General features: G+C 34.1%; 2 protein-coding genes across 2 annotated transcripts; both read left to right on the top strand.

The window, feature by feature from the left end:
• The first annotated feature begins 4,234 nt into the window (after window positions 1-4,234).
• On the top strand, window positions 4,235-7,361 carry LOC107895606 (receptor-like protein 20). The gene is made up of 3 exons (XM_016820863.1): window positions 4,235-4,514; window positions 4,770-5,859; window positions 6,065-7,361. The coding sequence occupies exons 1-3, from the start codon at window positions 4,235-4,237 to the stop codon at window positions 7,359-7,361; spliced, it is 2,667 nt and encodes an 888-aa protein (XP_016676352.1).
• Window positions 7,362-8,003: 642 nt separating this feature from the next.
• LOC107895605 (uncharacterized) lies at window positions 8,004-9,421 on the top strand. Its single transcript, XM_016820862.1, has 4 exons — window positions 8,004-8,049; window positions 8,140-8,688; window positions 8,835-8,984; window positions 9,072-9,421. The coding sequence occupies exons 1-4, from the start codon at window positions 8,004-8,006 to the stop codon at window positions 9,419-9,421; spliced, it is 1,095 nt and encodes a 364-aa protein (XP_016676351.1).
• The last annotated feature ends 6,571 nt before the right edge of the window (window positions 9,422-15,992 follow it).

Below are 15,992 nucleotides of genomic sequence, written 5' to 3'. Positions count from 1 at the left end.
CTTCAGGTACGATTGTAACAGGCTCCGGTTCAGAAAATAATGTAACTTCTGCACTATTGGGGTCGGGCTCTCGAGGTGGATCCATATCGAACTCATCATCCAACCCACTATCATCTGCAACGTACGAGGTCCCCTCGTCGGTGGACGTTGTAAGGAGTACATTATCCCTTCTTGTGGGCATTTCGTAACATCCCCAATCAGATGTAGATTGCCAACCACTAGAAGTTGATGTCATTCCTGAGTATGTATTTCTAGCATCGAACATCGACCCACCGAGGTGCATGTCCCATCCACTAACCAAGTGTCGTGCAGCAGTTGTGTATTTCATACTGCCACCAAACACGGGCGCTTTCGTGTTCTGCCTCCCACTACGGAGTGTTGGGTAGGGGTTGTGTATTCCTCTCGAACAACAGTAGATGTTGACGTCGTAAATGCTTCATTTGGCGAAGAAAATTGTACATATAACTCAAGATAAGGTGATCCACTAGCTAGATGAGTCTGCACCATTGCTTCCAAGCTACGATCACATTTGATATCAAATGAGTCATATGTTACAGGATCAACTGAAGCATAAAATCGATACTTAATAGATGAAACTCTCATTGACATCATTTCGAAGATTTTGCACCTAAGTCTTTTACGAAGTTCTGTCAAATATATGTTCTTGTTAAAAACCAGTCGTGTTGTGTTCTCTGATAAAAAACCAACGCCGTTCTTGGTGTCACAGACCTCACCATCATAGTAAACAACAACATTAATACATTCACTCATCTTCAATTTCTATTCTACTTAGCCTCTCTAATTGTTCTTGCTATAACTTATGCAATATGAGAATGAAATTTGACTCATTTATAGCCTAAGGCCAAGCAGGAACTACTGTAGAAAAAGAGCGTCCACGTAGGAGCTTTTTTTAGTAATTTTGTTAACAGTGCATCCGGCTTGAAGTGTTTTTTGACACTATTTTTTAGAACCATCTTCTCAAAATTATTTTTTTAGGAACTACTGTAGAAAAAAATGTCCACGTTGGAGTTTTTTCAGTAATTTTGCTGACAGCACATTTTGCTTGAAGCGTTTTTGACAATATTTTTTCAGAACCATCTCTCAAAATTATTTTTTCAGGAACTATTGTAGAAAAAGGGCGTTCACGTAGAAGCTTTTTTCAGTAATTTTGCTGATGGTGCATCTTGCTTGAAGCGTTTTTGACATTATCTTTTCAGAATTGTCTTCCCAAAATTAATTTTTCTGAAACTACCATAAAAAAAACAAAATCCTTCTTCTCAATACAATTTTTTCTAAGCCCTTAACCTAAACCCTTTTACAAAAACCCTAAAAGCTAAACACAAATTTATTTTAAAAAAACTAAACCCTAATTTAATTAATATTCTTAAAAACTCTAAACCCTAATTTAATTAATTAATTTAAAACTCCTAAAACCTAATTTAATTAATTTTTTTAACAACTCTAAACCCTAATTTATTTTTTAAAATTCTTAAACCCTAAATTATTTTAACAAAACACTAACATTACAACCTTAAAACCCTAAACCCACAAACCCTAGGCACTAAACATGCAAATAGTAACCATAGAAAAACACAGGTTAAAACGTGTCCTCGGGGGAGCAATTTTGCCACGTTAGCAAAGCGTGTCTACATCAACGCGTTTTGTGCTGACATGGCAAAATCGCTTCCTCAGGGACGCATTTTGCTGGAATTTCCTCTTAAAATGCTCTACGTAGATGCATTTTAGTGTTTTCAAATCATTCCGATAAATAACAAAAAAAGTGGCCCATTTCTATAAATAAAGTTGGAAATGGGCCTTTATTGGTAAAATGGTCTACATATCAAATACTATGTTTATCTTCAATTATTATGTTTATTTTCATGACTCGTATACCTTATATCTAAATATGCCACATATTTTAAAGTCTTTTGATTTGAGGTGAATAATATTTTTGGATGTTAATCCAATCGGTTTGATTCGTTTTAAATAATATTAAAATTTGGATTTTTTTAAATTTTTTTAAAAATATTTTATTTTTTATTTTTGAATTTTAAATATTTTTTTATTTTTCATTATATTTTTTAAAACTTTTATGTTTTTGTTTAAAATAAGAAGAAAATAATTTTTAATTTTAATCTAAAAAATTTTAGATTCTCTTAAAGGGTATGGACTAAATTGACAAAAACTATAAATGTAAAAAAGTTTAAAAATTTTAAAAACCAGTACCTTGAACCAATATAAATTGATTGAATTGGGCTAAAAAAAATCAGTTGAACAAGCAATTGAACCCATTTTTATAATTTTTTTTATTTTTATATTTAATAATTTATTTGCTTTGAACAGATAGGACCGGTTGTTTTGAGAACCAATTGATCAAACCGATTTGAAACCAATTCAACTATTAGTTCAATCAATCCGTACTAGTTTGTAAGTCAATAGATCTTTTACTTCTTATTAGACCAATACCCCAACCGATTCCTGATCTGACTAGTTGGGCCAGTCCGATTTAGATAACATTGAAATTTCCAATTTTTATTTATATTTCAAAATCATTTTTATTTTTTTTTAAATTTAAAGATCTTTTATTCTTTTTCAATAATTTTTTATTTAAAAAAATTTTTTTTAAAATAAAATTATAATTTTTATATTTTTTGTTTAAAATATAAAAAAAATAATTTTTTTTAATTTTTTAAAAAAAAATTATGTACTTCCAAAGGGTAAGGGTCAAAATTGACAAATAATGTAAATGTTGAGGACTAAAAAGAATTATTTTTACCTTTTACATTGGTAATTTTGACGACAAAATTAAATTGAGGGACCAAGATTTTTAAATAAAAAAATTTCAGGGACTCAATGTCTCAAAATTAAAGTACAAGGACTAAATTTTGAATTTTGAAAGATTGCAAGCACTTTTCACATATTTAAACCTAATTTAAATAATATTATTAATAATCTTTTACAGGTGATTTATTTTATATATGTTGTTTAATTAATTTTTTTTAATGTTAAAATTTGATTTGATTTATAATTTTATAATTGTTTTTCTTTTTTAATCAATTAAAATAATTAATTTTATTATATTTGGAAAAAATATAAATTTAGTTTGATAAATGTTATTAATATGAGTTTTTTAAACTATATTTTAAGCTTAACGACTTAATATTTAGTAATTTTAATAGGCTTAATATATCATTTGGTACCCAAGATTGAAACAATTTTCTAATGTGATACCTATGTTATTTTTGGGTCGAATGTGATACCTGTATTTGACAAAAAAGTTATATATTTTGATACTCAAAAGTAATGATGTTAATTTTTTAATGTTTAGTTTGTGTTTAGGGCCAATTTGATGAATTTTAATTGTTAATATTATTAGGGTTGGGTTTTTATGATTTTGTTAATAGAATAAATCTAGTTTTAATTGTGAATTTGTTTACTTTTGTGCTTAATTTGTCAAATATAATTTAACGCATGTGATTCAATTCGAGTTTTAGGGGTGATTTGATAAAAGTTAATTGCTAATATTATTAGTTAATTATGAATCTTCATTAAATTAACTATGAAATTTGAATTAAACACAAAAAAGTTAACACCATTAATTCTATGTACCAAAAGATATAACTTTTGTCAAATACAAATACCAAACACACACATATATCACAGAAGGAAAGTCAAACTCATACTTTTTCATTTCAACTTGTGTTAAAAAAAAAAACTCAATCAAAATTTCAAATTATTATTTACAAGCTAATCCTCATAAATAATGTTGAGGTTTGATTGAAAAGTATTATTTGGGTTGAATTAATAACCCCAGGATAAAGTTGACTATTTTGATATCAATCTTTTCTATGTGAGATTGAAAAAGTAATTTTATTTTTATATATTTTTCCTATTTGTGACTTCAATTTCGTTTAAAATGACTTTGACTCTTTCTTAATTACTTCAACCCAAAATTTTGAGATGATCAAATGAATGTGCCAACAATATTTGTCTTATAAATATTTCAACACCTCATCTCATGTATTCCTATAATATTTATATTATTTCTATGTTTTTTTCTTTAATATTATTGTTTTAACTTTGCGTTATTAATTAGGGCGAATAATCTAGACTTTTGACGAGTAAACCCATCTCTAATAATACAACACCGTTAGATGAAGGCAACTTTAATGATAATCTGAAGTTGTTGTCTATAAATATGGCGCATATCAAATTCTGAATCTAAACACCAAACATGGAGAATCTTGGCATCTTAACTGCACTGTTTTTCCTCTTCTCCTCCTCCACTTCCCTTCACCCATCTTCTCTAACTAATCTCCAAAACTATTGCCTTGATGATCAGAGGTCTGCTCTCCTACAATTGCAGCATCATCTCTACTATGCCCCAAACTTCACTTTCTCTTCCAAACTTGACCTCTTGGATCCCAACACCCATTGTTGCTCTTGGAAAGGAGTTACATGTGATGCTCTTGGTCATATCATTGGGATTGATCTCAGTTACCAAAACCTTTCAGGTAGCTTTCATTCCATTTTCAATCTCCACCATCTCCAACGCCTTAATCTTGCTGGAAACAATTTTAATACCACTCTGTTTCAGTATGGGTTTGGCAAACTCCCTAATTTAACTCATCTTGACCTCTTGGCCTCATGTTTTCATGACCAAATTCCGGTAGGGATTTTATACTTAACAAGGTTAGTCTCTCTTAACCTATCTTATCAAGATGATTGATATTGGAGAAATGATCAAAGTTCTGCTTCATTGAAACTAGAGAAACCCAACTTCAAAACATTGATAAAGAAAATGAGGTCTCTCAGAGAGTTGTATTTGGATGGAGTGAATATTTCAAGTCAAAGTAGTGAATGGTGTGAAACTACATCGCTGTCACTTCCCAAGCTGAGTGTTATAAGCATGTCCAACTGCGATTTGAATGGGCATTTTCCAGTAGAATTTTTCTTATTGCCCAAAATGCAAAGAATTGATATTTCAGACAACTCTCGTCTCATGGGCCAATTGCTAGAATTTCCAATTAACAACACTTTGGAGGTGTTGTCATTGCAATATACTAATTTCAGTGGCAAATTACCGGAATCAATCAGTAATCTTAAATTGTTGAGAGTTTTAACTCTTTCTAAACTTAGCCTCAACTTTAACTCAATTTCTGGGTCCATTCCACCATCAATCGCAAATCTCAGTAACCTTGTGGAATTGGATCTTAGTGGTAACAATTTCAATGGTTTAATCTCTCCATTTCACAGATCTGGAGTGCCAAATCTTGCATATCTTGATTTGTCTAGGAACCGCCTTTCTGGATCAATACCTTCTTCTTTATTTACTCTTTCAACATTGCAAACCCTCTCTCTTGGATACAACAGCTTTAGTGATTACCAATTAAAGCTCGACATGTTTTTCCAGCTCAACAACTTAAGGTTTCTCGACCCATCCAACATGAGCTTGCTAGTTGGAAGCCAGAACAAAATCCTTATTTTTCCCCGATTAGAGGGTCTAGCCCTAAGGTCATGCAACCTTACTGAATTTCCAGAATTCATCAAAAGCCAAAACAAATTGACTTCCCTATATCTTTCTAACAACCGAATCCACGGTCTTGTTCCAAATTGGTTGTGGAAGAGCACTCTTATATGGGTAGACCTTTCTTCCAATATGATTGATATTCCAAATCAGATTGCTTTTGATGATGCAATTTCCTCCTTTCCAATGCTGAGATGGTTGCGTTTGCAATCCTGTAATATAAGTACATTTCCAGCATTTCTAAAGATTCAAGAGAGCTTAGAAGATCTTGACCTTTCAAATAACAAAATAAGTGGGGCAGTACCAAATTGGGTGTGGAAGAAAAGTTTGCAGTCTTTGAATCTTTCCAACAACTCTCTCACATCTTTGGACCAATTTTCATCGAACCAAGACTCTTTACGAGCACCTATTTGTAATTTGAGTCAACTTCAGAGTTTTGATGCATCCTTCAACAAATTGAGTGGCTCAATCCCAAGCTGCTTAGGAAATATCAGTACTCTCAGCTTTTTATATCTACAGCAAAATAATTTGTGGCAGCATACCAGATTTTGGAGGAGCAACCCAACTGTACGCTCTTAAACTCAAAGACAATAAATTGGAAGGGAAGTTGCCGAGGTCATTAGCCAATTGCACAATGCTCTATGCTGTAAACCTTGGAAACAATACTCTGCACGACACATTCCCTTTATGGTTGGGAAAGTTGCCTGGCTTGATGGTTCTTATACTACGAGCAAACAGGTTTTATGGTCCAATTAAACATTTGGAAAATAATTTTCCAACGTTGGATGTATTAGACATTGCTTCCAATAATTTTTCTGGTCAACTATCAATTGAATTCTTCCAAGCCACTCATAAGCTAAGCTCACTCAAAATCAACGGGAACAACTTGGAAGGGAAGTTGCCAAGGTCATTAGCCAATTGCAAAAAGCTTGAAGTTTTGGATCTTGGGAAAAATATGATACATGACACATTTCCTTACTGGTTAGTGAAATTGCCTCTCTTGAAGGTTCTTATACTACGATCCAACAGATTTTATGGTTCGATTAAATTTTTCGAAGATGGAAATGCTTTCCCAATGTTACATATACTGGATCTTGCTTCCAATAACTTTTCAGGTGAGGTATCTGTTGATTTTTTTCAATCTTTGAGGGGAATGATGGTGATTGATGGCAACAAAGCGAAGCCAAGTTATGTTGGAGATAATTATTATTATAAAGATTCGGTGACAATTGTGAATAGAGGGTTTGAAATTTTTTACCAGAAAATCTTAACCCTCTTTACCTGTCTTGACCTGTCCAATAATAAATTTCATGGGAGGATATTAGAAGAAGTACAACACCTCAAGTCACTCCATGTGCTAAACTTGTCCTACAACGGCTTATTTGGCCCTATTCCTTCAGCACTGGGAAGCTTAACCGAGCTCGAGTCATTGGATCTCTCCCGAAACAGTGTCTCTGGAAAGATTCCTCCACAACTTACAAGCCTAACTTTTCTTGCATTGCTGAATCTCTCTTACAACCAACTTGATGGAAGGATTCCAGAGAGCAACCAATTTGGTACATTTTCAAATGATTCTTACATAGGAAACCTAAGATTGTGTGGGGTTCCTTTGACAAGGAAATGCAATGAAGTTGGTTCCAAAATGCTGCCCCTGAAGGAGGATGAAGATTTGTGGATAGATGGTTTATCTGTTTGGAAAGTTGTATTGATGGGGTATGGATGGGGATTGGTGATTGGATTTTCTATTGGGTATAAAGTGCTGAATGAGTTTAGAAACAAATGGACTGCTAGTTTTATTCAGAACTGGAATCAGAAACGAAGAAGATCTAAGTGACTTGTTGAAGTTAGTTCCTATGCAACACATGCAGCTCATGCAAATTCATGCACATAAGTTGTCCGGGTAAAGTACGTGCAAGAATCCATGCACATAAGTTTCTCGGGTAAAGTACGTGCAACTGAATATGTTAATGCTACTGCTTCAACTTAGTTTCATTTTGTTACCTTTTAACAATATTTTTGTAATTTAGTTTATTTTGAATTATGCTTGGATGACAAGTTGATGTAACTTGATGGTCAAAGAGCTGGTTACCAGCTTTGTTTAAGTGTGCAAGTAATATCACCTAGTTCCAATGTAATAAGTGGAGTTAGGTAGTGTTTAGGTGATGAATTTGTTGATTTTTTGACCAGCCAATGACTGGTATATGTAATGGCTTTGAGCCAAAGTTTCTTTTGAATGAAATCATCAGATTTTCTTCCATATGCTCCATCGTTCTTTGCCTTCTAAGTTCTATTCTCCATTCTTGACAGTAGCTGAAAGCTTGAACTTTAAGCATTTTTCCTTCATATTTTATTCGGGTATAATACGTTGCTGTTAAAGTTCAGATTGAATTTCTTACTTCATCCGGTTAAAGTGTGTCTAACACCAACAATTGGTATCAAGAGCTTTCATCTTAGAGGACCTGTTGTAGTAAATTGAATGGCTTCATCAGGCTTTTCTCCTGCAGCACCACCAGTCTTTAATGGTGAGAGGTTGCACATATGGGTTGTCAAGGTGAGGACTTACCTGTAGGCCTTTGATCTGTGGGAAGTTGTTAACACTGATGTCGAGCCAGCTCCACTTCGAGCTAATCCAACAGTGGCTCAAATCAGTCAGCATGCAGCTGAGAGGACCAAAAGGCACAAGGCCATGTCATGCATTCAGAACTGTGTTTCTAATGTTATCTTCACCAGAATCATGGCCTGTGAGACTCCCAAGCAGGCCTGGGACAAGCTCAAGGAGGAGTTCCAAGGCATTGAAAGAACAAAGCAGCAACAGTTGATAAACTTGAGAAGAGACTTTGAAAATTTCAAGATGAAGGAAGAAGAGATAGTGAAGCAGTATTCAGACAGGATAATGACTGTGGTCAACAGCATAAGATTGCTAGGAGAACAGTTCAGTGAGGCAAGAATTGTGGAGAAGGTGCTCTCAACATTGCCTGAAAGATATGAGGCAAAGATCTCATCATTGAAGGATTCAAGAGACCTGGAAACCATTTCCCTAACTGAGCTCATTAATGCCCTCTATGCTCAGGAACAAATGAGAGCCAGTAGAATGGAGGAGCACCAGGAGGGTGCTTTCCAAGCTAAGGCTAAAGCAGCCTCGAGCACCTCAGCCTACAAAGGCAAGAAAAACTGGAAAAACAGGCCTAAGCCTGATGCTGCAAGAGGAGGAGATCGACTCTGCAGATTTTGTAAAAGACCTGGTCATCCAGCGGCCAGATGCTGGTTCAGGCCAGATGCTATGTGTCAACACTGCAAAAAAAAAAAGGCCATGTTGAAAGGGTCTGCAAAGAAAAAGGCAGACCTGGCCAAAATCAACAACACAAGGCTGAAGCTCAGGTAGCTGAAGAAGGCAGTGACAATGAGGAGCAGGTCTTTGCAGTCTCTTGCTCAACTACTCAGAAGAAAGTCTCAAATGGTTTGCTCCTTGACAGTGGCTGCACCAACCATATGTCACTAGATGCAGCTATTTTCAAGTCCTTAGACTGAAGCTGTAAAACACAAGTTAAAGTTGGCAATGGCCACTTTATCAAGGCAGAAGGAAAGGGAGATGTGGTTATTTGCACTCCAACAGGCAACAAGATCATTTCAAATGTTTTGTTAGTTCCTGAAATTGAAAGAAACCTGTTTAGTATAGCTCAGTTAGTTGAAAAAGGCTATAATGTGGTGTTCAAAGAAAATGAATTTCAGATTAGTGATCCAAGTGGATCTATGCTCATGTCAGTAGCCATGACAGAAAAGAGCTTTGTTGTGGACTGGAATAAAGGCTTTGATAATGCCTATGCTGTTTCTTCTGAAGACTCCAAGCTTTGGCACCAAAGGCTTGGGCATGCCAACTTCAGATCAATGACTTAGATGATCAGTGAAGACTTGGTTGAAAACTTCACCAGCTCTGTTGAGGAAGAAGATGTATGTGAAGTCTGTCAATTGGGAAAACAAGCAAGATCGCCATTTCCTACCAATCAAGCATGGAGAGCCTCTGAGAAGCTGCAGCTTGTACACACAGATGTGTGTGGCCCAATGAAGACTGAATCATTGAATAGAAGCAGATACTTCATTTTATTTATTGATGATTACTCCAGGTATTGTTGGGCATATTTTTTCCGGAATAAGTATGAAATACTTTCAATATTCCAGAAATTTAAAGCTGCAGCAGAAACTGAAATAGGCTGTAAACTCAAGACCCTTAGGTTTGATAATGGAACAGAGTATACTTCATCCGGGTTTAATACATTTTGTGATGAAGCTGGCATTAGACACCAGCTCACCAACACTTAAACACCTTAACAAAATGGTGTAAGTGAAAGGAAAAATAGGAGCTTGATGGATATGGCCAGATGTTTATTATTTGAAAAGAATTTGCCCAAGACCATGTGGGCTGGAGCTGTCAATACTGCTGTCTACATTCAGAATAGGCTTCCAACCAAAGCACTTGCTCACAAGACACCTTTTAAGGCCTGGTTCGGGTTCAAGCCATCATTGGCTCATATGAAAGTCTTTGGTTGCCTATGTTACAGCCAAATACCAGCTGTAAAGAGGGATAAATTGTCCAAAAGAGCTCTTCCTGGTATTTTAGCCGGGTATAGTATGGTCAAAAAGGGTTATAGGATTCTGGATCCTTTAACCAACAAAGTCCAAGTGAGCAGAGATGTGGTGTTTGATGAGAAGGCTTACTGGAATTGGGAGAAGAATGAGCCAAAGGCTGTTTTTGAAGAGTTGATGGTTGATCATGCTGAACCTAATCAAATTAGTCCTGAAATGGACATTGATGACATGCCAGTCAGAGGCACTAGACCTTTGGCTGAAATTTATGAAAGAGCTCAAGTTGCCATAGTAGAGCCATGCAGTTTTGAAGAAGCTGAAGCTGATGAAGGCTGGAAATAGGCTATGGTTGATGAAATTGCTATGATTGAGAAGAACCAGACATGGGAATTAGTTCCTAGACCAGCCAAGAGGAAGGTTATTGGAGTAAAGTGGGTCTATCGAGCCAAGCAAAATGCTAATGGGAGCTTGAACAAACTGAAGGCCAAGCTTGTAGTCAAAGGATTCAGCCAGAAATATGGCCTGGACTACCTGGAAACATTTGCACCAGTGGCCAGGCTAGACACCATCAGATTGCTGATTGCCTTGGCAGCTCAAAAGTAGTGGAAAATCCACCAGCTTGATGTGAAGTCTGCATTTCTCAATGGCTTCCTTGAAGAAGAGATCTACATTGATCAGCCTCAAGGCTTCGTTGTGTCTAGCAAAGAACAAATGGTGTACAGGCTTAAGAAGACATTGTATGGCCTGAAACAGGCTCCTAGAGCCTGGTATGCTCGAATTGACAGTTACTTGGTCAGTTTGGGATTTAACAGAAGTGTTAGTGAGCCAGCACTATATGTCAAGAAGAATGAAGCTGAAATACAACTTATTGTATCCCTCTATGTCGATGACCTTTTGGTGACTAGAGGAGATCAAGACATATTGGCTAAATTCAAAGCCAAAATGAAGGACATGTTTGAGATGTCTGACTTGGGGCTAATGACATACTTTTTGGGAATGGAGTTGCGCCAAACAGAAGAAAAAATCTTATTGGGACAGAGAACATTTGCCTTGAAAGTTTTGTCCAAGTTCTCAATGGAGAATTGTAAGCCAACGAGCACTCCTATTGCTGTTGGAATGAAGCTGTCAAGCCAAGGAGATCATGAACCAGTCAATGAGTCTACCTACAGGAGCCTAGTTGGCTGCTTGTTATATTTGACAGCAACTAGGCCAGATATCTTGTTTGCTCTGAGTATGTTATCAAGGTTTATGCATTGCTGTAATGTCTAGCATTTTCAAGCAGCAAAGAGAGTTCTAAGGTACATCAAAGGCACTCTTGACTATGGTGTGTTATTCAATAAAGCTGAAAATTTGAAATTGAGAGGCTATACTGATAGTGACTGGGCTGGTTCAAGTAATGATATGAAAAGCACATCTGGATATGCTTTTACCCTTGGCTCAACCATGTTTTGTTGGAGCTCAAGGAAACAATCAATGGTGGCTCAATCAACAGCAGAAGCTGAATATGTTGCAGCTGCCAATGCTGTAAATCAAGCCATTTGGCTGAGAAAAATTCTAGCTGATCTTAACCTACATCAAAGGGAGGCAACAGAGATCTTTTGTGATAACAAGTCTGCTGTTGCAATTGCAAAGAATCCTGTCTTCCATGGTAGAACGAAGCACTTCAGCATCAAGTTACATGTGATAAGGGAGATGGAACAAGCTCAAGAGGTGGAGCTGATTAATTGCAATTTAGAGGAACAGGTTGCTGACATTTTCACAAAGGCCCTTGGTGTGTCAAGGTTTATAAAATTGAGAAAGCAGTTAGGTGTTACAAGCATGGAAACTAAGTAGGAGTGTTGAAGTTAGTTCGTATGCAACACATGCAGCTCATGCAAATTCATGCACATAAGTTGTCCGGGTAAAGCACGTGCAAGAATCCATGCACATAAGTTTCCCGGGTAAAGTACGTGCAACTGAATATGTTAATACTACTGCTTCAACTTAGTTTCATTTTGTTACCTTTTAACAATAATTTTGTAATTTAGTTCATTTTGAATTATGCTTGGATGACAAGTTGATGTAACTTGATGGTCAAAAAGCTGGTTACCAGCTTTGTTTAAGTGTGCAAGTAATATCACCTAGTTCCAATGTAATAAATGGAGTTAGGTAGTGTTTAGGTGATGAATTTGTTGATTTTTTGACCAGCCAATGACTGGTATATGTAATGGCTTTGAGCCAAAGTTTCTTTTGAATGAAATCATCAGATTTTCTTCCATATGCTCCATCTTTCTTTGCCTTCTAAGTTCTGTTCTCCATTCTTGACAGTAGCTGAAAGCTTGAACTTCAAGCATTTTTCCTTCATATTTTATCCAGGTATAATACGTTGCTGTTAAAGTCCAGATTGAAGTTCTTACTTCATCAGGTTAAAATGTGTCTAACACCAACATGACTCCATCAAAACTGAAGTTCCAACGTTATTTGGTAAGCATTCTAGAATACTTGATAATTATAATATTTTAGTTATTGGTTTGATATGTTGATAATGAAGCAAAGTTAGGGTGTTCTTTAAATTTCTTATCCTCATTTTACAACTCGATTATATTTGTTATTGTAGCACTCATATTCTTTATAAACATGATTTTGCAACTATCTGCAGTGTAGAAAACTAGAGTTTTCGTAAGAGTTGCTGGAAGTACCGTTGGATTTTCTTAGCGATCCACAAAGAGGATAGGTGAAAGAGAGAGTAATGCAAAGATGGGTCCAAGATTAGAGTGGATGTTTTGTTCATATACTGGTTTCATAGTCTTGGTGGAGATGAAGACAGATATGACTGTGTATCTTTCTCGATCGAGGCTTCTGATCCAAGTGGCCTTTTTTCTTGAATTTGGAGGTCTTTGAAGGGTTGTATTCATATGGGTGTCGGATACTGGTATTTACTAAGGGAAATGTAGATTCAAGATCTTTGTTTCTTGTTTTTTTCTTGTATAATTTTATTAAGTAGTTGTTAATTGGATTCCCATTGCAATGCTAATAGGTTTTTGTTCATTTGTTGAATTGTGGTTTTTACTGTAACTTCTGTATTCTGATCTAATTGCTGCAGTGATTTGATCTTTTTGAACAGTTCAATAACTTGTATGGATGCCATCCCTCATTCCCTGATGGTTTGATGAGAGCTACTGATGTGACGATTGCTAGCAAGGATGCTGTTTTTCTGTGGTTATGGTGATCTTCCTAGCTTTGTTATGCCGTGGTGGTTCAGGAGCCAGGTGATGGCCCAACTCAAGCTGTGGAAGGAGAAGGCAAGCAGGAATAGAGAAGTAGTATATTAAGAGGTTGATGAAGATACGAGCCCAAACATAAGAATGATATTGGCTGTATGTTGATATACTTTTTGTGAACTTCCTCAACTCCTATAGATTGTGGGTAGAATCTTTTTTTTTTCATTTAAAGGAATGCAATCTATGCTACGGTACTATTCATCCATCTATTTTCACTTTTAGTTTCACTTCCTTTTCAAACCAACGTATTTTTATTTGTAAAAAAATATCCTATAACAACATTTGCACAACGTATTGTTGATAACTAAAAATTAAATTATGAAATTATAAAAAAGGATTTATAATTTATTAAAATTTTAAAAAATATAATATAAGATTCTAAAAATTCAAGTAACCGGTTATTCATCAAAATATCCCAAGGCAAAATGTTTGACGAGGTCTTTATATTAATTTTTCATATAAATTATAGGTAAAGAAGAAGAATACAACCATGACTCCAAAGGCATACTTGCAATGATTCATACAACTTAAGCCATCGTTTTGCCTTTTTATGACTTCTTAAATGTTAGATTTGTCCTGGGACTCTATATGTCTTGGGATTCTATCTAGTTTAACAGAATTCTTTTTATTATATATAGAGAGGGTAAATATTTTTGTTATGTATATATTCTGGTGGCATTTTTTATCCGTATCAAACGTTAAGATGGATGAAGGCTATTATAGAATGACATGTTAGTCAAGAGTGTATCAATAAAGTAACACATTAGCAATCTCTATAAAGTCTTTTGGATGCTTAGAGAATATAACATAGAATTGAACTTTTTGAAGTATGCATTCAACGTTGGTGCTGAAAAGTTCTAGATGATTTTCATGATTTTTAGTAGAGGTATTGAGGTGAACTCAAAGAAGATTCAAGCTATTCTTGCCATGGACACATTAATTCAGTGTCAGTTATTGATATTTAATTATTTAGTTATACATAAATTTAAGATAGATGATAGTAAAAGGAGTTGATGCTACATTTGACATCTAAATTTTCGCCTAATGTATTTTGTGGTACTTGTAGAAGTGTCCAATTTAATACCTATTATTCTAGTATGTATCAATGTAACTTAAAGTCTTAACACTATTACATTTACTAGTTAATGTTGCAACAAAAAATAAATGAATGCCACATGTTAAAATTTTTAAGCCATTAAAATATTTATTTTGTATAGAAACTTTGGTTTTTACCTAATAAAATAGGTTGAATTTCATTCATTAAATTAAACATGCAACATCTTTTCAGAATCAAATTTTAATGATTAAAAAATTAAATATGATTAGAATTCTTTATGGATTGAATATTGACTTTTCAAAGACAGAGTTTGATATTCAATATCAAATTCAATGGACTAGACTTGATAATTTGTTTTTATTGTTTATATATTAAAAAAGTATGATGATAAATTTAGTTTTTAAATTTATTTTTTTTAACACTTACAATTTTAATTTTAAAATTTAATTAAATTATTGAAAATTTAACGATGCTAAAAAGAAATTAGTATAACAATCCACACATACTTTATAAAAATTTAAAAATAAATAATAAATAAAATAAATTTAAAAAAGTTTATGAAATTTTTTAAAACAAATTATTTATGTCAACAATGAAATATATGTAAACTTCTAAATAAATTACCATGTCAATGTCATTAAAATTTTAACAGTTCAATCAACTTTTTCGTCCAAAATAAAGCAATTTTACTAAAATTTGAAATTTGACGGCTAAAGTGATCTAAAAAAGAAGTTAAGAGCCAAAATGAAAAGATAGGTAACTGTTACGAGCTAAATGTCTGATGCCATTAAAAAAATATTAAAAGTTACTTTTAGGCATAATAACTTATTTGGCTCTCCAATTTTAAATAAAATTTTTTTTAGCTATTTACATAATTTTCACTTTTTTTAGCCCTTAAACTTACGTTTTTTTTGTCAAATCACCTTAAAATTAATGGAAAATTTATTTATTTTTAACTTTGTTGACATCGCATACACGTGGATTGCCACGCCAAATTCAATTAATTTTTTAAAATTTAAAAATTCAAAAAATATAAAACTATTTTTAAAAATTAAAATTCATTAAAATTATTAAGAAATTATAAAAAAATTATTTTTTAAATTATAAAAAAATTAATTAAATGTTAGCGTGTCATCTATGTGGCAATTCACATGCATGCCATGTCAGCAAAGTTAACAAATACTAACTTTTCCATCAATTTTGGGGTGATGTGATAAAAATGCAAGTCCAATGGCTAAAATAGGTGAAAAATTAAATAGATGGCTAAAATATCTTTTTTTTGTAAAGTTGGAGGGTGAAATAAATCATAATGCCTTATTTTTATATATGTTTATAACGTGCTTTGTTTTTTTGGGCAGTAATAACATAGTACTTCTTACTAGTGTCCTTTAACTTTGATAACGGTGGTCCCCATGCTTAAGTATATAAAGATAACGATTGTAACACCCCTAACCCGTTTCAACGCTGAAATAAGGTTACAGTGCATTACCGGACTTATTACTCAATTAAACATACATTTCACATACATCCATTTCCAAATAAACATCATTCATAATCAATCACATTG

Source organism: Gossypium hirsutum, chromosome A10, assembly GCF_007990345.1.
Source record: "Gossypium hirsutum isolate 1008001.06 chromosome A10, Gossypium_hirsutum_v2.1, whole genome shotgun sequence".
In the NCBI taxonomy this organism is placed as follows: Eukaryota; Viridiplantae; Streptophyta; class Magnoliopsida; order Malvales; family Malvaceae; genus Gossypium; species Gossypium hirsutum.
This window is presented reverse-complemented; position numbering and strand designations above follow the sequence as displayed.